General features: G+C 42.6%; 1 protein-coding gene across 1 annotated transcript in view; it reads right to left on the bottom strand.

The window, feature by feature from the left end:
* Positions 1–669: 669 nt before the first annotated feature.
* The window catches only part of LOC119966921 (zinc finger protein 318-like), a 49,494-nt gene continuing 22,967 nt past the window's right edge, over positions 670–27,196 (bottom strand). The window contains 13 exon segments of the mRNA XM_038798879.1: positions 670–3,904; positions 3,956–4,015; positions 4,017–4,269; positions 4,272–4,358; positions 4,361–4,402; positions 4,607–4,727; positions 7,465–7,554; positions 7,556–7,584; positions 8,503–8,602; positions 10,519–10,683; positions 11,384–11,460; positions 11,463–11,506; positions 12,326–12,435. Coding sequence (XP_038654807.1) covers positions 3,613–3,904; positions 3,956–4,015; positions 4,017–4,269; positions 4,272–4,358; positions 4,361–4,402; positions 4,607–4,727; positions 7,465–7,554; positions 7,556–7,584; positions 8,503–8,602; positions 10,519–10,683; positions 11,384–11,460; positions 11,463–11,506; positions 12,326–12,435 — 1,470 coding nt within the window. The 3' untranslated portion in view covers positions 670–3,612.

The raw sequence follows: 27,196 nt of genomic DNA on the forward strand, positions 1-27,196 counted from the left end.
TTACCAGTTTCCCCTTAAAGATCTGATCCTTAAAACACAAATCACATCACTATTCAATCAGATAAAATCAAACATTTAAGCATAAACAGTACAACACCTCAGGATCAATGTGGTGTTTAACAGACATCTTGCAACACAAAGCTAAGATATAACTGGAACATAGCTTGCTGAGAGTTGGGCCAGCAGAGCACAGAAAGATGGGAAAAAAATAATGAGGGTGTTTTTTTAGACATTCAAGCAGAGCCAAGGCAAAACAATGCTGGCTGAGCCTGAAGAACCAAGATAATTTAAATGTATAAAGGAAGAGAATCAAGTAATTGAAAATATAACTATGGTTAACACTGCTTTCAATAATTGCATCACGCATACACAGTGATCCCAGCCAGCTTCCATTCCATCCCAACACAGATCATGGTTTTCTGAACTCCCAACTTACATTTCCACTTCGTACAAATATTCTGTACAAAGGTGCAAGTGACAGTAAGAGGTCTTCCCTAAATTTCAAAAATTTTCTCTAAACTCTCAATCTATTGTGTTATTTTAAGTCAATAGGAGCAAAGCATTATGAAAATATTGGTGCTCTGTGCTTCTCTGAAACATGTCAAACTTCCATTTGGTCATTCCGGAACATTTTTGCAGCTGTAAACTGATCAAAGACGAGACAGATCCTTTTAGAGTTGAATGGAGTAGTTTTATTTATAACATTTTAACATAGCAATTATGCAAATAAGTATCATTCAAGCGACTTTTGATTACAATCCTTCAAGTTCACAGGGTGTTTTTCAAATGTTACTGTTTCAAACAGAATCGTACAGAAACTGCCAATACAATGATACTGTGATATTTTGTTCAGAGGGGAAATTAGTTCAGTATCTTCCTTTCCTGGTTTCTGTGTCATCAGTTGTGCGTTGCTCTATAGACCGTAACAGAGGAAAGTTACTGCAACACAGTAAAATTACAAAGCATAGTATTTACAAAAAAAGTGAAAAATCACAATTTAGGTCCATGCTCTTGTTCTGTCTTACCAACTCACTTCCCACTCATAGGATGATGTGATACACTGGATTAGTCTATCTATTCATTGCAGATAACACTGCAGAATTGTGAAACATGGGAACAAAAGACAGACACAGACTTGACTACACTGTTTAATGCACAATATTGGGAATAAAACAGAATGAACTATATAAACTACTTAAAAATCATCCAATGGTTTATCGTAAGTGACAAGGTGATTTCTTCTGGCCAGTACAAAAATGGCAACCAATTCCAGAAGAGCAGTTTGTCTAAATACATTGGAAATATATTCCTTCAACTCAGTTTTCAAATGTTGTAACACAAAGCCTTGCCTCCTTAAGCAGTTTAAGTCGTGGTTTAGAAATATCCCGCACTTAGTTAAACATCGATTTTTTTTTTTTTTAAAGTGGAATGCCTGTGCCCTAGGTGCCCGTAACAACATAATGCAGCACCACGCAAAAAGAAAAAAAATTACAATGCTACACAGCACTTACAAAGTGATTGGAAACCTTTGCTGGAACTTCTACAGCATGTATACCTAAAGAAAAATCATCCCCCACCCAAAAAAACAAAATCACAACTTTTTTTTAAAAAAAGAGTCAGGAAGGCAGACAGCAGTAGGATACAAAGCTTAGGCTCTAGTCTGCAGATCAGAACAAAGATGGGTTTGTGTGCCTCATTATCTGTTAATGAATACAATATCCATCCTGCTTTGCAGATATTTGCTCTTCTGTCAAGTGTTACTTTCCAACTTTACTTTGCTGACCGAAGGTTTCGTGCACTTCTGCGACGTGGCTGCGTGGCAGATGCCTGAATATTTGCAGATTCATCTGAAGCACCCTTTCCAGTTTGTGCTGCTCGCCTGGAGGAGGTACGGGAGCTGCTCTTGCATTCCTCTCTAATGCCTGCCGTGCCTCTAACCACCAGCTTCTGTTGACTGTGAGCCACTTGGTTGTTAACTTCCTTCTGTGCCATTTCTGATGTGCTCACCTCAACATTCTGAAGCACTGGAGGCTGATCTGGGGGCTTTTTCTACACTAGCTGCTGCCTCACTTCAGAGTTGAGGGTGCTAATCTGACGATCACTGCTAAGCCTGGTTTATCTGAATATTAACTCTATCACACGCTGAAAGATCTTCTGCTTCAGAAAGCTGCTCCCACCATGATGCTGATCCTGCTTGGGTCCGGGAAACTCGACTCACTATCAGGTTGTTGCGAGCTGCCCATTCCCTGCATGGTTTTGCATGGGTTAGGAATAGTCTGCTCATCAATACCAACTTGCTCAGCCTGCATTGAACTGCTGGCACCGCTGTACCCAGTTCCTTTATAAATGGGTACCCTCCTCACTACAAGGTTTAACTTGCAATGTTCTAGTCAGTTCGATATCTTGGCTTATCTGGGATAGAACCACTCATAGCATGGTTTATCACACAGATCAGTCTGCAATGAACTGTGTATTCATTGCTTCCAATTTGATCTACTTTATGGTCATCTATTTTTTCAACCTTCAGCTGCTTCACTGCACCAAACTGGTTGCTGCTGCATGATACCATCTAATATGGGATATTTACTTCTACATTTCCCACCTCATCCTTTGGATTAATGCTGAAGCCAACTTCATTACTTCTGTTTTGCAGTGTTATTGGATATGAAAGCATCCACTTTTATATCCTTAACCGTACCAACTAGTTCAGAGGCGTTTAAGTCAGTGTCACACTGTTCTAGTTGATCGAACAGTAAAACCAACATCCTTATCTCATCAATTGGTTCAGAGGTGGTTAAGTCAGTGTCACAATGTTCGGCTGATCTACAGTGTTGTCTAAACATGACTTTCTTTTTCCATATCCTCAAACCATTTTTACTGCATAGAAAATTAAAACAATATCACATGGTTCTAGACAATGTTCTGCAGTACTATCCAATGTATGGACTTCATCTTGAACCTGACCAGCTTGATTGGAGATGTTTAAGCCATCATCCACAGACGATCTAGTGTGGGAGTATCAGCATCTCCAACTTCTTTTCAGATGAGGATGCTTGCATTCCTGTCACCTTCGTCAACAAACACAGGAGCAGCCAGTTCTAAATCCTTAACCCGAGGTGCACTTGAATGACTTGAATCATACTGTTGAGTGTTCTGAATGGTTCTGATACCACAGCACCAATTTCCATGTACTGAACTTGTTCAACTGTGTGGGAAGATGTCATCATGTTGAGATTGTCCAGCACTATCCAATTTGGGAGGTATTGTAACTCCTCCACACCCTTAGCCTCCTTGTCTAAGCCTGATGGTTACACCATCACCCTGATGTGGTTGTCCCGCAGTGCTTGCAGGGCAAAGGCTTCATTTCTTCATCTCCAACTTTTTCTGATGGATTGGTGAAACCCAAATTGCCCTCACCCCTTCTGGTTGTTCTGCAATGTTAATCATCCCTTGCTGAGGCAGTCATCGCATCACTTTTATTTTGCAGTTCTGTTGTAGAGATGCTCAAATCCTCAATTTCACATGGCCCCATATTAGATTGTTCAACAGTTTCATTGCTCTGACCTGGGACTGCAGGTTTGGGAGTGGCCATGAGAGTATTTTCAGAATGTATTAGCTCTTCAGAAGGTTTTCCATCCCATTTTTGATTGTCCTGCTGCTGGTTTCAGAGTACCAGGCAATTTGGCACTTTGTGCATTGCTGCCAAGTCCTGTCAGCTGGGCTCTTTCCTGAGCTACTATAGTAAATACCATACAAATCTTTAGCATTAGCAGCAGCCAGACAGCTTTTAGGTTTCTTCCGGTTTCTTATTCGAGTCAGGGAGAGATACAAGTGGTGATGGTGGTGGGCGGGACTGGAACAGCCAATATGGTTTGCTCGCACGTAGAGACTCCAGGGCAAGGTTCTTCAGCCAACGATCTGGCGCTCTATGTACATCCAGAATACTGCCCTTCAGAAGTCAGCTTCCTCTCCACCAAATGCCCTGGAGATCACATCAGGAGGTAACAACACCTCCAGCCTTAACTACAGGTAGTGGTTTGTTGGAAGCCCCTGAAGACCGAATGGAGAGGAATGTGTCCAAAGGTGCTGGTTTATTGACAGATGACCCACTTGCCTTCCTCAGTGGCCATGTTAGCCACAGAAGATTGGGCCGGATTTTTGCCTGTGTGGTGGTACTTACTGAAGTGAATGGTACCCATGGGCTGGTATGAGCAATAAGAGTTTTTCCCGAGAGTTTAATTTCAATAGTTTTGGGGGCAGCTTTACCTCCTGTCCCTTGCCATCGTCTTTCTCCTTACTGCCATCACTATTTTCCTCCTTGACTCCCATTGTGCTGCTTTTCTCCTCCTCTTTCTCAGCTTCTTCCAGCTGAATTTCCCAAAGGATGAACCGTGTTCCTCATCTTCTTGTCTTCAATCTCAATCCTTTTTCAGCATCAGTTTTATACCTGGCTTGTGACTGAACTCTATTTTGTGGGAGATGAACGTCCTCCGTTCTTCTTCCAGCTCAGTGACCCGCTCACGTTCCTCCATATCCGTCGCATTAGCTTTGCCTTCCTCTCATCACTTTCTTCCAGCCTCTTCTGTTTCTGAAACTCTCTCTCATCATCCATTTTCCTTTTCATACTTTGCCTGACGCCGGCGCTCTGTCTCAGTAATCACTACTAAGCCTGCCTGGCGGTCTAGGTTTCTTCGCTGTTCATAGACGGGGTTCTCATTTAAGTACTCCTAACAAAAACACAGAAAGAAAAGCTGTAACTCAAGGAAAATATACACCACTACAGTTTTAAAACAAAGAAAGTTTACTTACGTCTCAAACAACCCATACTTAAAAACTCAACAAAACGTCAGCTGTTCTGTCAATAATTCTTCTCCTCGTTTAAAAGGAGTAAATAGTTTATTTTTGGGAACTTCTGACACCTTCACTGCCCCCCTCCCTCAAATCCTAAATAATCTTCCAATATATTGTCCTGTTTTCTGTACCATTCATTAAATCTGAATAACCCTTCCGATTTTCAAAACACAAAACAAATGCATGAGCAAAGATCACAGATCAATAATATGAGACGACAATGATGGTGATAAAATGAGGAATTAATTCATTAAAAAAATTATCGGGAAGGTGATGGTGAGTCAACGTGCAGTTTCCGTGGTGTTGGTACTCTCCAAATGCTGTTAAACGAGATAGTTCCAGTATTTTGACTCAGCAATGAAGAAACAGTGATATAGTTCCTAAATCAGCATGGTGCATGATTTAGAAGGGACCTTTAAGGTGATTTCCCCATGTGCTTGTTCTCCATTTCCGTTATAAAAGTCGTGGACTTGGGAACTACAGACTCCCATAGGAACAGGAAGAAAATCGGCAATGCCAATGTAGGGAAGAGGAGATAGATCTAAGCATTGGAAGAGCAGAAAGATACCGGATAGTATTGGAAAGAGAGATTAAAAAAGGTCTTTAGTAAATTGACTTCAAAATCTCTCATCACTTATATTTTTCCGCCTCATCGCTTTCAAGACTTGAAAACAAGATGCAGAAACGCCCTCTTTTCCTTGAGGAAAAGTTGTGCCGTAGTAGCGTGGTTGAGTTCCACAGGCAACAGCAACCCCCCCAGCAGAATACCATCTTTCACATCAGAGTCCCATATGATACCAGTGGGCCCTGTGAAGGGGGAACAAAGGAGTGAAAAAGATCAAAAAAGCAAATCCAGCTCCCATTCAACCAAGATCTGAAATATACTACAAATCAAGGATTAAATACAGCAACCTCTTGCGCTGTACGGGTCAGTCCTGACACCATAAAGTGCTTTTAATCATCAGCCTATCTGAAAACATAAGAACAGCTTAGTCTTTCTTTAGAACTGACGTAGAGACCCCACATGGTACCTGTGCTCAGTTAGGTGAAGGAAATGCAATTTTTAAAAATAAATTAGAATACCCAATTCCTTTTTTCCAATTGAGGAATAATTTAGCATGGCCAATTCACCTACCCTGTACATCTTTTTGGGTTGTGGGGGTGAGACCCATGCAGGCGCAGGGAGAATGTCGCGAACTCCACGCAGACAGTGACTCGGAGCCGGGATCAAATCCGGGTCCTCAGTTCCGTGAGGCAGAGCAATACTAATAGCAATACAGCAATACCATCCATGCCACCCCAAGGAAATGCAATTTGACCTTAATGTGCAAGGTTTCCTGGAGCCAGCATTATGGACAGGTTTTGGTGCACACATATGTAAATACACACACACACACACACACACACACACACACACACAGTGAGTTTAAGATAAGGGGCAGGAGGTTTAGAGGGGATGTGAGGAAAAGCTTTTAACACCCAGACACAGCACATAGGCCTTCTTGAACTTTGCACATCCAGAATCATCTTCAATTGCTGTACTGCCTTCATTGGTAGCCGAGTTATTAAAAGTTACTCTTCAATTAACATGACAAAGATCTTTCGTGAATGAAAAATATCAAATTGAATAATTAAAGTTCTCTTCTTACATGCTTGTTCTGCACAACGGGCAGTGGTAGCTGTTCAGCAGTGATGGCTGCACCCAAATTACTGCTGAAATTACCCAATATCGTGCTTTAATTGTTTTGTCACTTCAGGTTTGCAGCATTGAGTAGGAAGACAGCAAAGTATCACTACTCATCAATAGGATTATGTCACACCATTTTATTTTGCAGTAAATTACCACCAGATCATCCATTCATTTTTGATAACCTACTAAATGTAAACACCACTGAAGTATTCATTTTACTTGTATTCATACTGTTGTAGAGCCAAGAAGGGAACACAAAAAACCCTCTTTAGACATGTGTGGGCTGCAGTTAAAGTGTACATTAGTTTGGTTCATGAAGTCAACACTGGTTAAAAGTAGTGTATTTGCTCCCGTTGAATTTTATTCCACGTAAAAAGACGTATTATAAAGAAGCATGCTCCACACATATTGTTAGCTCTCCAATACTAAATCCATTTTGCATCAAACAGAACAGCCCAGATAGTCGGAAGTGGCAACGCTGTTCTCTCCTATCATAATGTACCTTGAACACAGGTATCAGCATCTCTTGAAATGCTTCAGAAATAATTTTCATCAAGTGAAAAAAAGAGATGCTTTATAGAAAATGCAAGTGCTTGTCCCTACTGCAGCATATTTGTCAAAATAAATTTTGAAAAATAAACTCAAATTAAACAAATTTGCATTTTTATAGCACCTTTCACAATCTCAGGATGCCCCCAAAAACGTTAATGTTAATGAATCAGAAATGTGGTCACTGTTGTACTGTAGGAATTACAACATGGAAATTATGGAAACATCATTGTGTGTTGGACAGATGACAGTGCATAAGTGCCCCAAAGAGTAGGTGCTATGTGCTTTAGGTAGCTCAGACACATAATTAGTGCAGTGTTCCCACGTTGCTATCTCCGTTCTGGAAAGGCTTTATAATCTGCTTTCTTCCTAACCTTATACTTATCATTGTGACCGCGTGATTTGACATGATCTTCAGCACAGATCTGATCTCCATAGAACTCTTCACAGAGTTGGCAGTAATAATCCAGTGACTGGCATCAGAAATTCTGAACCTGAGGCAAGGAGAGAGGTATCGTCAGAAAATTAGATGAAACACAGAAATAATTCATATCATGTATTTCACAAGACGACAATGCCCATATTTTCAATATAGCTAGCTGGTGTTACTATTACCACCCTGATTAAGCCCTTCTGCTGGTTGACAGATCTCTTTTCCCAAATGGCAATCAATTGTGAGACCACGCCTTTAGTCATTCATGGTTTGCCTGACACCATGGCAGAGTGGAACCCCAATGATGAGAGTGAATTGATCTATTAGACAACAAACCAAATCGAGTCTCATCCTCATTCAGATGTGCATTGTTATGTAGATATAAGGGTTTTGCCCACCTAACCAGCAGGGTGCTGAAGCAGCCCTGCATCTGTATAGCTCAAATATTTGATAGATAACCTGTGGCCATCACTCAAACTAACCTGCCTTACCCATGAGATTTTCCATCCACGGATGGATCCCTTAAATAGAATCATAGAATTGACAGTGCAGAAGGAGGCCATTCGACCCATTGAGCCTGCACTGGCCCTTGGAAAGAGCACCCTACTTAAGCCCACACCTCCACCCTATCCCTGTTATCCAACCTAACCTTTTGGACATTAAGGAGCAATTTAGCATGGCTTATCCACCTAATTTTCAAATCTCTGGACTGTGGGCGGAGGAACCGTAGCACCCGGAGGAAACCCATGCAGACACGGGGAGAAAGTGCAAACTCTATACAGGCACCCGAGGCTGGAATTGAACCCGGGATCCTGGAGCTATGATGCAGCAGTGGTAACCACTGTGCCACCATGCCACTCTAACCTTGCACATGATTCTATGAATTTTAAATAAAGTTCAATTCTCCAACTCCCCTTAAAACAGCTACAACAAAATATCCAGGACAGTTGGCAAAAATGAAAAGAAAATACAAACTCACCTCTTGCTGGCATTGTTATTTTATCAGTTCGCTTAACAGAGGCATTTTTGTCTTCGCTTGGTATCTTTGCTGTCCATGGTCGATCATAAGGATCCAGTGTCTAGTTGCATAGTGACAGAGGTACATGGTGGATTTGTACATTAATTTATACAGAGCATAACAGGTACATACCAGGAAATACAATTAGTTGTTACAGCACATAATACATTGCAGACATGGATCAAAAGCTTTTTTTCACGTTGTAGCTTATCGGTGCATGTAACTTGCTGTGGAGAACGTAAAAAACAGATTAAATAGAAAAGACCAAAAAGAAAATGAACTCTTATTTTTCAAACTGGTTTTAAACAGAAAAGGCTGTATTATAGAATTCTGTATGGGTTTTGTATTACCTTCCATTTATTGCATGTTTGACAGCTACCGGAAAGAGTTTGCAGCTGAAATTTTATTTTGACTGAGAGTTTGGAAATGAACTAGAAGTTGGCTTACAACTCTTGAAAATTAAAGAAACACGTCCACCGTTCCTAACACAGAACAAGAGGTTTCTGTGTGGAGGCAGCAAATGCGCAGATTGGCACAAACTAATTTTGCATACTAAAGGTTTGAAATGACACCTCTTAAAATAGCAGACTAAAGGACAGCATAGGAATCCAACACCTGTTCGTTATCTTCGAACAGCAGTTCAAGACTCCCAAGATTTTCTGAAATTAAACAAATCAAGTTCCTCGGTCCACCCCTTTAATAAATACTAAATGTAGATTTGATATTTCTCTCTTCCCTTCAAAACTAAATGTAATTTAGCCATTTCCCTGTCTCCCCCTTTGTTTCAACGAGTAAATTACGGGCAGCACGGTAGCCTTGTGGATAGCACAATCGCTTCACAGCTCCAGGGTCCCAGGTTCGATTCCCGGCTTAGGTCCACTGTCTGTGTGGAGTCTGCACATCCTCCCCGTGTGTGCGTGGGTTTCCTCCGAGTGCTCCGGTTTCCTCCCACAGTCCAAAGATGTGCGGGTCAGGTGATTGGCCATGATAAATTGCCCTTAGTGTCCAAAATTGCCCTTAGTGTTGGGTGGGGTTACTGCGTTATGGGGATAGGGTGGAGGTATTGGACCTTGGGTAGGTGCTCTTTCCAAGAGCCGGTGCAGACTCGATGGGCCGAATGGCCTCCTTCTGCACTGTAAATTCTATGTAAATTCTATGTAAAAAAATCACAACTGAAATAAAAGCTGATTTAGTTGATCAGTAGTTCTGAAATTTATTGGATAAAATTCAAGCCAAAAAAAGGCCAGCATATTTGCAGAAACGCAGGTTGATTTTCCGTAATAAATTTCCAGCATTTATAACATTTTCAGGATTTTTCATTTATTAATTCTAGTACAAGTTTCCCATTTGATTCTCCAGTTTTGGCAGTTTCTTTTCTGCAAAACTCAAGATTTCCCCCCGTTGCTACTTTTTCATTGACATTTCATTTGACCGTTTATTCTTGATCTATCCCTCATTAGCAATCCACGAAGTAACACCTCATACATATTGGTATTTAAAAATCAAGGCCTTCCTTGGTCTTCAACTTCTCTATTACTTCAAATGTTATAACTGTGACCAAGTTGACCATGGGTTTCATTTTCTGTCAGCTATAACTTGGTGCCATCTAAACCATCATGGTTGTTCACAGATCTTTTTGCAGCATATCTAAATTTACACAAGATTTCACTTATACAAATAATTAATAATTTAAAAAGTAATTTTAAAAATGTTTTCAGGATGTATATTTTTGTTGATTTTTCAGTGTTGGTATTCGGTATTTTAACTTCACCGCATTTTCGATTTGACACGAATAGAATAAATTCAAAACTTGCCTTTCTTAAATTGCTTCATTTTTCCTTTTATATAATTCAGTTTCCAAACAAATGATAGCTCTGTCCAGGATACAATTTCCACTGGGTTGCCAACATGCAGGTGTGTGTGACTTTTCAAATTAAATTTTTTGTGCAAGTAACAGAAAAGAGTGTATATACGCACCTGCCTGTGTCGTTTGTTATGCATGTGAGTGAAAAAGTCGAATAGTGTCCCACAAATGGTGTTGCAATTTTTGCACCAGTGGTTCCCTGCATCGCAGTATTCGTACACCCCCCCCAGATTCTGGAAGGTTCGCACGTAGCTTCTTTGTTTTAGCATCCAACTCCTCTAGAGATCCTTTTCTTGTTGAAATATCCTGTATCAAGACCCACAGAGATAGTCATGTACGAAAGCACAATTCAAATTTCAAACAAGTCCACATTCACAAGGTAACTCCCTAAAAAAGGTCGTCATAATATGATCATATTGTGCCTTCTGGCCTTCCATCACTGTGGAATTGCAGTTGGGTCCTATATCAGGGACAGTCCTGAATTGCACCCATAATCTGTAACTGGCTGCTTCAGGAGTGGGTGTTGGGCAGGGTGGGGGACTGCAGGAGAGAAAGAAGAGGCCAGGATGTTTTTTTATATATATAGGGGCTGAAGCACCTTTGTCAAAAGACATGGAGTTGGTCCCATCTATTCAATGAAACAACAAAAATATCTGTTGCAGGATATCAGTTGCAGGAGATGAAGCCAAATATAAAATACAAATATAAACAGAAATGTAATTTTTCAAATCAAGCAAATATGAGAAGATTATATTATGACGTCCTTTGTATGGGTCCAATTTTTTCAGTATATTTTGATGAATATTTTTTGAATAAGTGTTTCAAAGTCACTACCTTTGAAGATGAACACTTGTCTTCTATTCGCAGCACCTTTTCCAAGATATTATCTTTCCGTTTGTCAGAAGATTTTACATTTTTATCTTGAATCACCACCCCAAGATTTTAGCCACTTTCTCCAGCTCAGATAGCTTTTTAAACTGTCTCCTCAATCTGTTGCCGAACTAAAGACATCTGGCGCATAATGTCTTCCTGGAGCTGGCCATTTTCAACCAGAGAGGATCCTTGTGTCCGTCTTTCTCACGACGTTTCTTTCTAGCAATTCTCCTTTGCACGTTTAAGGCGGAAGGGAGAGGTGAAGATTTAGTTTCAAAACTTATCACCTCACTTAATGCACAACCCTCGAGTACACCCCCAGTTTATAACAGTGGATTCACCGAGTTTTTCAGCTTCTTCCATCCTACATTGACCAAGGCGAGTATAGGCCAACAAAGTTGCTGCACAAGTTCAGAGACAATTGGTGTTCTGTGGGTTCAAGCTCCACCTGGAGGGGTGGGGCTGAATCACAGATTTGCTAACTAAAGCAGAAATTATTTCACTTAGAAGGCTCTGTCCTGAGTATTTGAAGTGGCCGCTTACGCCTCTGTTGATCGGCAGTACAGATTCCACTTCGTCAATACCCAACCAGATCTTTGGGCTGTTTTCCTGCCCCGGCTCCCCAATGCCTCAATATCAAAATCTTGAAAGGAAACCAATGTTTTTAGTGATTCTTACCTTGTTACAATGATATGTTCATGGCACAGTATGCAACAGTTAGCTCAACTTACTAAGTAGAGAATCCAGCACAGCAGCCTGCACAGTGGCTACTACTGGGACTTAAAGTACACAAAAATGAAAAAATGTTTTTTCAATATACCACAAAGTAAACAAATCCCCCAGTAAAGTAAAATAATGGCCGGTACACAGACAGCAAGCGATAGTGGCCAACCGCAATTATTTCATGGAATGGGGATTTAACGTTCAGGGTGGGCTGTTATCAAGCAGCTGGTCAATAAAAGGATGACAGAAATAAACATTTGCAACAACTTCTGTATCAGACAAGCAGAACAGTTGATCACAGAGTTAAAGGAGGCAGGCCCCTGCCAATTTCTACCTTGTTGTTTTCGAAGATTCTGCAGCTCATTTGCAAGATAATCCAGGCGTTTCTGACGAGCTTCTTTCTCTTTCAGCAGGTTCCCCTTTTCTTCCAGAACCTGAGTTGAACCAATGTGACATTGGCATAAACACATGGAGCATACCAACTAACTCATCAAGCACACGGTTACAAAACTGCAGGCCTAGTAACTATTTACGAAGAAATGGAGAAATAAAGTGGACAGTAACTTTCACTTTTAGGTCGAGCATTAAAAGTAAAGCTAAATTGTGCAGTAAAGAGAAGAGAGGGTGGAAAAAAAGAGGGGGAGAAAAAACAAGGTACACACAACATTGTCCATGGCACCGCCATTTACAAAGCAGAGACCAAATGGCTCCTACAGAGTCACAAAGATTCTATTTTTCAGTGCAAGCACTCATGGACCCAGTGTGCTTATAATCATGCCCTGGTCATCACTTTTCTGGCAATCTAAACAAGCGATCCAGAGGGAAGCAATCTTCACATTGCAACCACTAGTCATCTAGTGGTTTTAACAATTCTAATAGCTCAAAAGACACCCCGCGTAATCGCTTACATATGAACATGCAAAATAAGAGATGTAGGCCAATCAGCCCTCAAATCTGCCCCACCATTCAATATCTTGCCTGATTGGTTTGTATTTTGAGTTCCACATTCCTATCTCCCCCTGATAACCTTAGATTCCCTTGTCTGACAAGAATCTATCTATTTTCGACTAAAAAATATTCAGCAACTCCGCTTCCACTGTCTTCTGAGACAGAGTTCCAAAGTCACACAGCCCACAGAAAATAATTTTCCTAATCTCGGTCTGAAAAGGGAAACTCCTAATTTTAAACAATGCCCTCTAATTCTGGGCTCACCTATAAGAGGAATCATCCTTGCCTGGTCAATATAGTTCAGGGCGTTATATACTGCAGTCAAGTCACCCCTCACTCTTCCAAACTCCACTGGAAACAAGCCCAGTCTGTCCAACCTATCCCCATAAGACAAACTGCTCATTCCAGGTATCAATCGAACAAACCTCCTTGGAACCACCTCCAACACAATAAGCACTTAGTCCTGGCCATTTACACAGGATAGCACGGTAGCATAGTGATTAGCACAATTGCTTCACACCTCCCGGTCCCAGGTTTGATTCCCGGCTTGGGTCACTGTCTGTGGGGAGTCTGCATGTTTACCCGTATGTGCCTGGGTTTCCTCCGGGTGCTCTGGTTTCCTCCCACAGTCCAAAGTTGTGCAAGCTAGGTGGATTGGCCATGATACATTGCCCAGCGTGTCCAAAATGGCCCTTAGTGTTGGGTGGGGTTACTGGGTTATGGGGATAGGGTGGAGGTGTGGGCTTGGGTAGGCTGCTCTTTCCAAGAGCCGGTGCAGACTCGATGGGCTGAATGGCCTCCTTCTGCACTGTAATTCGATGATTTTATGATTTGTGGTATTAAGTGCATCTTGGGGAAGATGGTGGTGTAGATGCAATGGTACCAGTTATCCAGAGTCTATATGGCCTGTACTGTGCCTATTACAAACTGGAGAAAAATATTGCTTGTTGTTTTGATTTGTTTCAATTGTTGGGGTTTAAGGCCTAGGCACCTGGTATCGCACGAGCATTGGAATTCACACATGGCGTTGCACAATTATGGAGGCAGAATGCCTTTATGGACCAAGGGCAGCATCCTATGAATGGACAATACCACTCATGTCGTCACTGCACTGCAGCAGGGTAAAATGGTTTACTTGACTTTTTCAAATTTTAGGAGATCTCTGCCGCTCCAGGATAATGAGGTAGACTTTTCAAGTCTGAAAGTATCAGCCGTTGGCACATTTGCAAGCTTGCATAGTGCACAGCAAAGATTGATCTGATCAGGATAGCTTTGATGGGCTTTATTTTGGCATCAAGCCAGCAAGGTGAGAAAATTTACTCACTTGGGACCACTAGGCAGTCAGCAGGTTCAATATTGATCCCCTCTATACTCTATAAAAACCTAATTCTTTTGAAAACTCCTTAACCTTCATTGTTCCAACAACAGTCCTAACTTTACTCCTCAAGCTCAAGTTCTTAATTTCTGAAAAGGGAAACTTTTCCTCTTCCATTTAACGGGTCAAAACGCAAGAATGCCAAATTGCAAATCAGAATTTACACCATAGAAGAAAAATGGGTGATCAGTTGGCAATTTGGCTTTGATTGGCCGGAGTGTTGCCAAGGAGAAAGTAACGGGCTCTCCAAGCACCCATGTGATAACAAAGTTCCAAGACATGAACATATTCCTCTTTTTTGTTGTTGCAGAGAACAGATCCCTGCATATGAATGTATATCGCTTCCAGCAAGCTTCAGTGGGCCAGGTTTTGAGCTTTTAAAAAAAATATGCTGTGCCTGCATTGGAGAATAGACGTGGGGTTGTTAGCAGACAAGGTGGTGTGCGAGTGGGTGAGGGCTGCCATTCGGGACTATGTGGAGTTGAATGACACAGATGAGGTTTCGGCCACCATGCTATGGGAGGCGCTTAAGGCAGTGGTCAGGGGGGAATTGATATTGATTCGGGTGCACAGGGACAGGACAATGTGGGCAAAGGTGGCTAGGCTGGTGGAGGAGATCCTGCAGGTAGATAGGAGATAGCAGGAGGCCCCGGAGGCAGCCTCGAGTGACTGCCTGTGTGGAGTTTGCACTTTCTACCAGTGTCTGTGTAGGTTTCTTTTGGGTGCTCCGGTTTCCTCCCAGTCCAAAGATATGTAGGCTAGGTGGATTGGCCACGCGAAATTGTTGTTATAGTGACCAACGGTTAGGTGGAGTTATGGGGATAGGGTGGGGAGTGGGCCAAGGTAGGGTTCTCTTTCAGAGGGTCAGTAGAGACTCAATGGGTCAAATGGCGTCCTGCAATATAGTGATTCTAGGATTCTATCCAATCACATTATGCCTTCACACCTCAGTGAATTGTCTACATATCTGCTCCTCTATTTCCCAATGCAGTAAATACACTCTCAGTAATATGCCCCCTTTATATTCCTGAGTTCTGCACAAAAAAACTAATTTGAAGACCCTCCAAAATATCATCTAAACTCATTGCAGTAATGGATACCTTCATAATGCAAGACCACCTCCCTTTTTACACCCTCTGTCTCGCCTGAAGATTCTATACCCCAGAATGTTAAGCTGCCAGTCCTGCCCTTCCCTTAACCATGTCTGTGATGGCAACAACGTCACAATTGCATGTGCCAATCCACTCAGCAGTTTTACCCATTGCACTCTGAGCATTAAAGTAAAGACCATCCAGTCTCATCTTACTCTCGACATTCAACATAGCTGAACTCACTCTGACTTGCTTCCTTTACGACAGTATGACGTGTCTCTACAGTGTGTGTCCCTCCCCTTGCCAAACTAGTTTAAACTCCTCCCAACAGCACTGGCAAACGTACCTGCAAGGATGTTGGTCCCAGTGTGGTTCAGGTGCAGACCATCCCTCTTGTACAGGTCCCACCTTCCCCAGAAACGGTTCCAATGATCCAAGAATCTAAAATCCTCCCTCCTGCACCAACTCTGAGCCACACATTCATCTGCTCTATTTTACTATTTCTATAGCACGTGGCACCGGAAATAATCCAGATATTACAACTTTAGAGGTCCTGCTTTTTAATCTACTGCCTAGCTCCCTGAATTCTTGATGCAATACCCATCATGCATTCCACCTACATCTTTGGTACTAACATGTATTATGACCTGACTTTTCATTCTCCACTCTTTAGGATGTCCTGCAGTTGTTCAGTGACATCCCGGACCTTGGCCGGGGAGGAAAGACATCATCCTGGAGTCACGTCTTTGACCGCAGAAACACCAGTTTGCCCCCTTGACTAATGAATCAACTATTACTCTTCCTGGGGACTTCTGGTGGTGGCCATGGAGTGAGTGGTCGCACATAAGGTGACTCCTGCCTGGGGACGGACAATTTAATCCTTTCTGCCCATCTTACGGTGGTGTTGCAGGTGAAGAAAGTACTCCCAGTACAGAACAAGATTCTCCTTCAGTGGATGATGTCGAGGAGTTATCAAACAAGGAGTGTGTCGAACCAGGAGGACTCGCATGGCGCAACAGAGGAAAAGATGGTGAGGGACCTATGGCGTCATTACCCACACGTTGGTCAATGGAGCAGTTGATCAAATTTTTCTCAGCCGAATTTGCATTAGCTAGCAGCCTCAGAGGACCTGGGGAGAGTGGCAGAGCCAGTTTGGATTACCCTGGAGACCATGGAACAGAGGTTGGAGGCGGAGAAGGCGACACTCCAGAAGGTGGAAGAAACAGTGCCTAACCACAAAGCTCTGATTGCCTCTTTGGAAGCAGAAATGCTTGATGCCAGAGGGGCAGAAGAAGTTGAAGGAGAAGGTGAATGACCTGGAAAATCATGCAAGGAGGCAGAGCTTGAGGATTGTGGGGCTGGTGGAAGGCATTGAGAGCACGATTGCCATGAAGTATGCGGCAGGATCTTTGGAAAGTTCGTAGGGGAGAGTTGGCCCTCCAGGAGTCGATTGGGCCCATCGATCATTGAGGAGGCAGAAAGCTGGGGAGTTACCGCTAGCAACCATCGTATGGCACCATCGGTAATTGGACAAGGAAAGGATCCCGAGGTGGGCAAAGGGGTGTGAATGCACCTGGGAAGGGCATACAGTCTGTATCTACCTGGACGGGTGTAGAACTGGCCAAGAGAAGGGCCGGGTTCAACAAAGCCAAGGCTGCTCACTTCAGGGAAACATTAGTTTTGGGATTATACCCGGCTCGCTTGTGGATCACAGATGAGGGAAAGAAGTACTACTTAAAACACTCCGGAGGAGGCAGGTTTGTGCTCCTGTGTATTATTGCATTGTTGATGTATAACAGTAGAGATTTGTAATGTTTGCCGCCTAGATTGTTGGTATGTGTATTAGCATATGTGGGATATACTGTGAAGGGTGGGGTGTGTGTGTGGAGGAACTCAGGGCTATGAGGTTGTTCTTGAAAATACAGAAAAATGTGTCATTTGAAACATGGAAGTCTGGCAATATCTGGTCTGAGAGGATACAGGGAAAGATCCCACAAAAGGTTAATAGCAGCTGCAAAGAGCAGGATTATAAAATGCAGATTCTTTCTCACAAGTAGGTTTCATGTAATAAGCTAAAACAATGGCTCACACCTTCATGGAATGTAACTATCTCAGGAAGCATCTGGAAAAGCATGGATGAGAGTTTCAATTGAATTAAGTGACGAATGTTTAAAGCAGGCAGGTCTTTCAAGTCATAACCAAGTTAAATTTTAGCATACAGCTAAAAGCAAAGTTTCACACCTTAATTGAAATAAACTCTCTTAGTAAACAGCTGGAAAGGATGGATGATGCTCAGCCGAATTTGGTGTCAATTCTAAGTGTAAAATTCTACTAACATCAAGTCAATTAAAAGAAAATTGGAGACGACCTGTCGACGAGAGACATAATTTAAGTCAAAATCAAAGGCAAAGTTATGAGCTGGGGACAATTGGAAAATTAAACGATTCGAAATCACAGAAATAAAAGTAACACCTATTGAAACCAAAGCATTTTTAAAATCAGATCTGAGAGGAGACGATATGCCCAAAATGAATAATTAGTTGTATTAAAATGTTTACATCAAAGATACTTTTTAACTATCAAAGTGAAACAAGCTTATTTACAATAAAGTCGCTAAAACTTAATAACTCTTTGAAAGAGAATATAAACCGGAAGAAAGGGGACAGCCAGCAGAGCCAGCTCTCACAGCTCGGTACATGGGAAAGATAGGACACAGCAACCGAGTTCACCAGCGAATACATCTCAAGACGACCAGACTTTAAAGAAGATTGATTGTCAAGGTGGGCCTGAAGGTCCCTTCAACCAACAGGAAGGATCCAGAAGCAAGATCTTTTTACCTTTCTGTTAAGAAAGTGTTTACAGCTTTAAAAAATAAAAAATTATAATAATAAAATAACTTAAAAGTTTTAACCTACTTTACTTACTTAATAACGCAGGACCCAGGACATCGATGCTACTAAGGGGTAAGTAGGTAAAATTCTTCGGTGAAGGTATGGGTTATACCGGGGGATAACATGAAAATATAGTTTGACCTGAATAGCACCCACCGAAGCCTGCATCGGAGTCAGGGAGTGAGAATCCCTGTTCACCATTTAGAATATCGACCCTTTTTTGGTATAGGGGGAATTCTAAGAATAGTGGTGAGTTTTAACTTCAAGGTGGTAGGGTGGGTATGAGGGGTTTTTATTTGTTACAAGGGAAGTGTATTCTTAGCCTCGGTGGGGATTACCTTGCTAGCAGAAATGCCAATTCATCGAACTGGTGGTGGTTGGGGGTTGGTGGCTGCTTGCAGGGGTGCTTTTTTTCGGGTTTACTTGTTCTGCATTTGGATTGGGACAGCGAGCCGAGGACAGTGGAGTTTCCTTTGTTTGGGTTGGGGGAGGGGATGGATGTATGTGAGTTGCTGACATGGAAAGTTTCTTAATGGAGTAGTTGGTTGAGGGGAGGGGATGTTTGGAGTCCCCCCCCACCCGACCAGACTAGTCTCATGGAAGATGAGAGAAACGAATGCGCCAGTCAAGGGTTGGATTGGAGGTGATGAGGTGCATCTGGGAAGGCTCCGGCCCCAGATGGATTCCCAGTGGAATTCGACAAACGTTGGCGACAGAGTTGGGGCCACCTGCAGTGAAAATGTTTGACTCATTCGGTAAGGGGGAGCTACTGAGGAAATGAATAAATGAATGTGATAAAATTAGAATTATTAGTTAAGATAGGATAGATGGTAGGGCCGGTCCGATGTTAGTAGGGCCGGTCTGATGGTCGTGAGCTCACAGACAAAGGACAAAGAGATTTAGCCAAAGCCTGTTTGAAACTATCGGGGGAGGGTGACCGCATGGTGAGCATGGTGAAAAGGATGCTGGGGTTACAATGCAAAGTGACCAATTAGGATATAGGGCCAGGTCAGGAGGTGTATAGAATGACCAATGGGAGGCTTATATGTGAATCTTACTGTGATTTTGAATATATCAGCAGAAGTTTCTTTGTATACTCTCTCTCTTTATTCTGGGCTCTCAGAAGACAGTGTGTGTGTCCTGAGGTCCTATGGATTGAGTCAGCCTTGCAAGTTAGTTATTATTAAATGATATGATACCTGCAAATCCATCTCAGATTTTATTGAATCTAGACTGACAGCAAATTAACCAGGAATCTACATTTGGTGCCGAAACCCGGGATTTCTTGACTATCTTGCCTTTCATCTGCGAAATCAGAATTGGAATGTTCGCAGACGGGGAGAGAGGAATTATGGGCCCCACGGTATTTTTTATATCGATTTTCCTCTGTCTCGTATTCTGCTAACAGTCTAATCACTCGCATTTGATTAGGTTCGATTGCCTCGACGAAATCAAAGGTCAGTCTGATGGATTCAAAGATTTTATTTCAGTCATTGCAGGTATGGTTAAGTTTTGGAGTGAGGCGAACAGTTCAGTTGGTGTCTGATGGGATGTTGCCTGGTTACTCAGTTGCATGAGGCGAACAGTTCAGTTGGTGTCTGATGGGATGTTGCCTGGTTACTCAGTTGCATGTGAGTAGCAAATTAAAAATTGGCTCTATTAAATTATACTTTAATTCGGTTAAGGTCTTTAACGGATTGATGTGATATCGCGCAACAGTTCAGTAAAAGACCGCTGATGGAATGTTGGCGCACACTTCAATTCCGTTCAATTCTAATTTGATGAAAAAATTGGTTAAGGTCCGTACCGGGTTGATGTGATGTCGCGAAACAGTTCAGTGAAGGAAGGATCGCTGATGGAATGTTTGCGGACAGTTCAATGCCGTTCAACTATAGCTTCGCGAAGATATGGGTTGTTTGAATGAAACAGAATTGGGTTATAAATGACTTGTGTGTTGATGAATGAACGTATACGGATGTGAATTCCTTTGTCTGAATGGAGATCTCCAATGAATGAATGAGTCTGTTTGATAAGAATGTGATAACCTCTGTTCCAAGTTTTGTGAAATGTTGTGTTTTAGGAGGTATTAAAGTGAGAGTTAAAACGGAGTAAGTATTTGAAAGTTCTTCAGAACCTTAGTAATAATGATGTTAATTAAACATAATTCTCAGGAAGAAAACAAAAAGTGAAATCAAACTGTATAAATTGGGATTTGTAAATGATTAGTTGCAACTCGGCATAGTCTTGGCTGAAAATAAATAAATAAATACAATAGTTTCACATCAATTAGAAGTTATAAATGGCCGGTGGGCAATGTGCTCAGCACTAAATGGACACAAAGAGATTTCCAAGCAGACAGCTTTGTGTAAGCTGTACTGCATGGCTCCGCAGGGTCCTAGTGCCCGACGAGCACGAAAAGTCACTTGCAGAAATAATGATGTTTAGCATGTTATAGACATTGAAGAAGGAGATTTGGAGAATAAAGATATTGGACCAGAAGTTAGATTAAGAGAATTAATTGCAGTATCAGGAAATGAGAATCTGATTGCAGGGAAATATTTAATAAAAAAATTGATGCAGAAAAATTAAGATATTAAAACCAATTGCTAATTTAGAGGAAGTTTGGGTGAAGCTACCAACTAAGACTTCAGGGAACATCATCCGTGAAGCTGTAAGATGTGAAGACAAGATTAGTTCAGATTCTGAGTACACATACAGTTGAATTAGGGCAGCATGGTGTCTGGAGCAAATGAAATTGTATCACAATTAAAACGAATGATCCGATGGGGGAGAAGACAGTGAATTAAAACCTGTTAGCAGCATTGATTGGACAGCTGATAAAAAGTTCAAATGTCATGTTTGGATCTTACTTTCATACAAATCCGGTCGTCATCAAAATAAAGTAATTAAAGTAAATGCAGTAGCACTATCAGGAATGTATCAAGGGAAGGTTTTGACCAGATTGGATCACTGGGTGAGCAAAAGAGGAGGAGTTTGAGATTCTTCGCATCTCACTCAGGGGTGCAATAACAGAAGGAGGAGGCTTAACAGGCCTTAATTGTATGATGTACATCAAGGATAAGGAAAATAAAAAGGTTCAAAAAGACGTTATGTCAGAATTTAAATAAAAAGGTTCAAAAAGAAGTTATGTCAAAATTTAAAAATCTGGTCACATTGATCAAATACAGAGGAATTATGATACTCGATCGGCAGCCTACGGGCAATGAGCGTAGGAATGTAATCAGTAAAGATTTAAATGTATGGAATGATAGAACAAGGGCGGTGCTTAATGGCCCTCAGTTTAAAATGGTTCACAGTGAGCATCAGGAAACCACAAGTCTGGATTGTGGGGCATTCTGTAGCCGATTGTTTGGACTGGTAGTAGTCATATGAAACCCAGGAGACGGTCAGATACTGAGTATTCAGGAGAATGGATAATGCATTTGCAAAGACAGCGATGGGATGCTGCAGCCCCCAGGGAGATTTGGGGCATTCAGGTTTGTCCTGATTGTTTTGTGGAATATCAGGCAACTTTAATGATTGAGGTTTGTGACCACAGGGGGGATTTTGAATCTAAAAGCATGGAGCAGTGCAGCACAGGGCAGGCCCTTCGGCCCTCGATGTTGTGCCAAGCAATGATCGCCCCACTCAGACCCACGTATCCACCCTATACCCGTGGCCCAACGGCTCCCCCCCCCTAGCCTTGCTATTGGGACACTACGGGCAATTTAGCATGGCCAATCCACGTAGCCCCGCACGTCTTTGGACTGTGGGAGGAAACCCACGCACACCGGGGGGGGGGACGTGCGGACTCCGCACAGATGGTGACCCAGCCGGGAGTCGAGCCTGGGATCCTGGAGCTGTGAGGCATTTGTGCTAACCACCATGCTACATAAGTGTCAGTGTAAGTGGGATAGATTAATGACAACGTGCAATTACTGCAAGGATAATTTGGCCGACAACAATGTGACTTTAAAAGGCTGTGCAATCTTGTAGACAAGTGACAGACTTATGGCATCGATTTGTGAGGCAGTACGTGGGCTATGCTAGATGGTACTTCTGGAATATCCAAGCACGGATAGGAAGATACAAATTAAGAAATAGGGCCCTCTCCGCCTTTGACCTGTTCGTTTTAGTTTCAGATGAAGCAACGATCATACCGATGAAGAACCTGAACAACACTCTGCAGAAGAATGTTTCAGACGGTATGGGAAAAAACTAATGATACAATTGGCTACATGTTTGAGGGAATTGAATGATAGAGCCCGGAAGAAAGACCTTACGGGTTAGCAACAAATCAAAATATCAAATTATTACTGAATACTGAAACCTCCGGTCAGACATCTCTAACGGGACGTTAGCTGATGGGTGATCTGTGGTCTCCAGGAGGGACGTATTACGCGGAGGAGTTATTAAGGGTCTCGGCAGACAGCAGTGACTGACGAGGAACCCCCGTATTTTAAATGACAGTAGTCTGGAACAGTGCATCTCAAACTATCTGATGTGGCGTACCGGCAGTTTTTCCAATGTGCCAGGGACCGGTGAGCGAAACAAGCCAATCCAGGATTACTGTCTCTTTCTTTTCTGGAAACACTCCACGTACCGGTACGTACGCGTACCACACTTTGAGAGGCTCTGGTCTAGAATATTGGCAGCTTGCTGCCGCGAGGGGAAATTTGTAACCAATATAGCATTGGAGAGTATAACAGTTGTTACAGACTAAATGTCCTGTAAGTTGTTTGGGAATGTTATGTATAAATTCAATTGGGTTGTAACCACAAGAAGTTACCTGTACTAAGTGCGTGAGTGGTGTTTAAGAAAAAACAAATAATGGCAAGTATACACTCCATGCGGTAAGGAAAATGATAACAGACAACAGGGGGTTGAAGAAAACGGAGCTATTGTCTCAAGTGAGCCAGGGCGGGCAGGCTACATGATTCAATGCAATGTTCGACGTCAGAGTCAGGAAGTCAGAAATAGAAACAGGATTGGTTGACGCTCCTGCAATTAATAAAGCAAGATAATCAGTGAATGATACAAAATATCAGCAATTACCATTCCTATGGGAAACGGAAAGCACTTCCTACAAAAAAAAAATCCCAGTGAGGGATAAGGACCTTTTGGTCGCTGATGGACTGAGTTGTGGGCTGCTTCTAAGGGACATGAGGACGCTTTTATGGTGCTACTGCCCCGAGGTAGTCAGATGCCTTGGAGGTAGTGGAACAACCGGAATGGCTATTGTGTTACCTTCCTGAGCGGCGCCAGCTATGGTTCACGGTGATTGGACTTGAGGAAAGCACCTCACAAAGGGTCTATTGACACTGGTCTGCGAGATGGATGCATTTACCATTGATTTTCCTGCACAGTTTACAAATCATGACATGTAAACACGAATGACAAGGCTGAGGGATAGTTGCTAGTCAGTATAACTATAACAAGGATATAAATCCTAAGGGCAACACGGTAGTATTGAGGATGGCTATCTATCTAGTCAGATTCAGTTCGGGGTTATCTCTCATAGCTTGGTCATGGGGTTTTACCTGATGCATGGATTGATAATACTTGTTATTATAATTGTAGACTGCACAATCATTGGATGCCTTAATATGTGTTGTACGCTGGCTATGGCTCGGATGATGCCGATAGGCTTGGCCCATCATTATTCACCAAAGATGACATCTCGTCACTGGTGACCATGACACCAGACGGAAGAGGACGGAGAGCCAAAGGCTGCAAAAATGTGATGAGATGTTTATGTACGGAATACCGGCTCAGTTAAGTTCTGTTAACGGGCCTCATTTTATTGGACAGATTAACAAGGAGTTCTGCTCCCAGTTGGGGATATGCCAGCAGTTAGACTGTGTGGACAGACCGCAGTCAGCCGGGTTGGTTGAGAGACATAATCAGACCCTCAAAACTAAATTGGCTAAATTAAGAGCGGACACGGGGCTTAAGTTGCTCTCCGTCAGAAGTTTCTTTGTCTACTCTCTCTCTTTATTCTGGGCTCTCAGAAGACAGTGTGTGTGTCCTGAGGTCCTATGGATTGAGTCAGCCTTGCAAGTTAGTTATTATTAAATGATATGATACCTGCAAATCCATCTCAGATTTTATTGAATCTAGACTGACAGCAAATTAACCAGGAATCTACACTACCACTCATCTTCGCACAAGCATCGATTGCGCTTATTTTAAAGAAAAAATCCGGAATAGTGTGGGTCCTATCAGCTGATATCGCTTCTGAATGTGGACCCGAAGCTGTCGGCCACTGTGTTGCCGATGCGCCTGGAGGAATGCCTGGAGGGGTGATCGCCGAGGACCAAACAGGGTTCGTGAAGGAGCGACAGTTATCGTCAAAAACATCGAGAGGTTGTTGAGTGTGATGATACTCCTGACGGGCCAGGAAACGGAGTTGGTAAAATCCATGGATCCAGAGAAGGCATTTGACCAAGTTGATTGCAAGAACCTTTTTGAAGTATTGGGGCGGTTTGGTTTAGGGCTGGGATTCTGCCAAATTTGTAAAGAGGAAGTGGGAGGAGGAGCTGGGGAGGGTATTTGATGGGGGTGGGGGTGGTTTGGAGTGAGGGCCTGTGTAGAGGGTAAATGCGCTTTCCTCCTGCAAGATTAAGTTTAATTAAATTTAAAGTGGTGCATAGCGCACACATGACAAAGTCATGTATGAGTCGTTATTTCCGCAAGGGTGGAGGATAGATGTGGACAGTGTTTACAGGGGCTGACAAACCACACTCATGTTCTGGTCCTGCCCGAAATGGGTGAAGTTTTGGGAGTCCTTCTCGGGGACTAGGTCAAAGATTTTGGGGATGAAGGTGGTTCCGAGCCAGTGAGTTGCAATATTCAAAGTTTTGGAGGATCCGGGAGTGCAGTTAGGGAGAGGATGTGTTGGCCTTTGCCTCCCTGGTAGTGCGGAGGCTTATCTTGCAATGGTGGCAGGTTCCGGAGCTGCCCAAGGCAGCAGGGTGGACGAGTGACTTTGTGGAATTTTTGCATCTGGAGAAAGTAATTTTCCATTTGAAAGAGTCGGAAATGGATGAGGAACTGAACAGGTCTTTTGGGTCGGTCTTCACAGTGGAAGACAATGTTGACAAATGAGAGGTTATCCATTTTGGTAGGAATAACAGCAAACGGGATTATTTAAATGATAAAATATTAAAGCATGCCGCTGTGCAGAGAGACCTGGGTGTGCTAGTGCATGAGTCACAGAAAGTTGGTTTAAAGGTGCAACAGGTGATTAAGAAGGCAAATGGAATTTTGTCCTTCATTGCTAGAGGGTTGGAGTTTAAGACTAGGGACGTCGTGCTGTAATTGTATAAGGTGTTAGTGAGGCCACACCTGGAGTATTGTGTTCAGTATTGGTCTCCTTACTTGAGAAAGGACGTACTGGCACTGGAGGATGTGCAGAGGAGATTTACTAGGTTAATCCCAGAGCTGAAGGGGTTGGATTATGAGGAGAGGTTGAGTAGACTGGGACTGTACTCGTTGGAATTTAGAAGGATGAGGGGGGATCTTATAGAAACATTTAAAATTATGAAGGGAATAGATAGGATAGATGCGGGCAGGTTGTTTCCACTGGCGGGTGAAAGCAGAACTAGGGGGCATAGCCTCAAAATAAGGGGAAGTAGATTTAGAACTGAGTTTAGGAAGAACTTCTTCACCCAAAGGGTTGTGAATCTATGGAATTCCTTGCCCAGTGAAGCAGTGGAGGTTCCTTCATTAAATGTTTTTAAGGTAAAGATAGATAGTTTTTTGAAGAATAAAGGGATTAAGGGTTATGGTGTTCGGGCCAGAAAGTGGAGCTGAGTCCACAAAAGATCAGCCATGATCTCATTGAATGGTGGAGCAGGCTCGAGGGGCCAGATGGCCTACTCCTGCTCCTAATTCTTATGTTCTAGAAGGGGTTCCTCTTGAAATGGAAGTTGTTCGTCTCCTTCTTGAAGGATCTGTAAGCGTCAGTGGGTGGGATTGTTCTTGCTCTTTGTTTGGTTTGATAGTTATTATTGTTTTACCGGGGCGGCACGGTGGCACAGTGGTTAGCATTGCTGCCTACGGCACTGAGGACCCAGGTTCAAATCCCGGCCCTGGGTCACTGTCCATGAGGAGTTCGCACATTCTCCCCGTGTCTGTGTAGGTTTCACCCCCACAACCCAAAGATGTGCAGGATAGGTGGATTGGCTACGCTAAAAAATTGCCCCTTATTTGGAAAAAATAATTGGGTACTCAAAATGTTTTTTAAAAAATAAATAATTGTTTTACCGTACAGTTATAAAAGAGTGTGTGGGGGGTGTTTACACTAATGGGGAGGCTTTTTTTTAGATGATAGTTGTATTTTCTGTTTAGTATAAAAAATTAAAACACCTTGAAGAAAAATATTTATTGTAAAACTACCGCTCGACTTCCTCCGACCCTGTTCAGTCAATCCACTTGTAATGTCAGAAACTTAGCTCTGACTGCACTCAAAAGTGCAAAATTGAATACAGATTTGTGAGCGAGACCCCAGGGGACTTGCACACTACGCCGGCCCTTCAAGCCTGCTCTGTCATTCATTTTGATGATGGCTGTTCATCCAATCAATAGTCTGATCCAGACTACCCCCATATTCTTTTGACCCCCTTCACACAAGTGCCAGATATAACTTATTTTTGAAAACATGCAATGTCTTAGCCCCAACTGCTTTGTGTGCAACAAATTCCACAAGCTTTCCACTCTCTGGGTGAAGAGACTTTTCCTCATCTCTGTCCTAAATTGTGTACCCAGTTTCCTCAGACTGTGACCCCTGCTTCTGGACAGCCCCACCGTCAGGAACATCCTTCCTGCATCTATCCTGTCTCGCTCTGTTGGAATTTTATCGGTTTCTATGAGATCTCCCCCCCCACAA

Source organism: Scyliorhinus canicula, chromosome 6, assembly GCF_902713615.1.
Source record: "Scyliorhinus canicula chromosome 6, sScyCan1.1, whole genome shotgun sequence".
Lineage (NCBI taxonomy): Eukaryota > Metazoa > Chordata > Chondrichthyes > Carcharhiniformes > Scyliorhinidae > Scyliorhinus > Scyliorhinus canicula.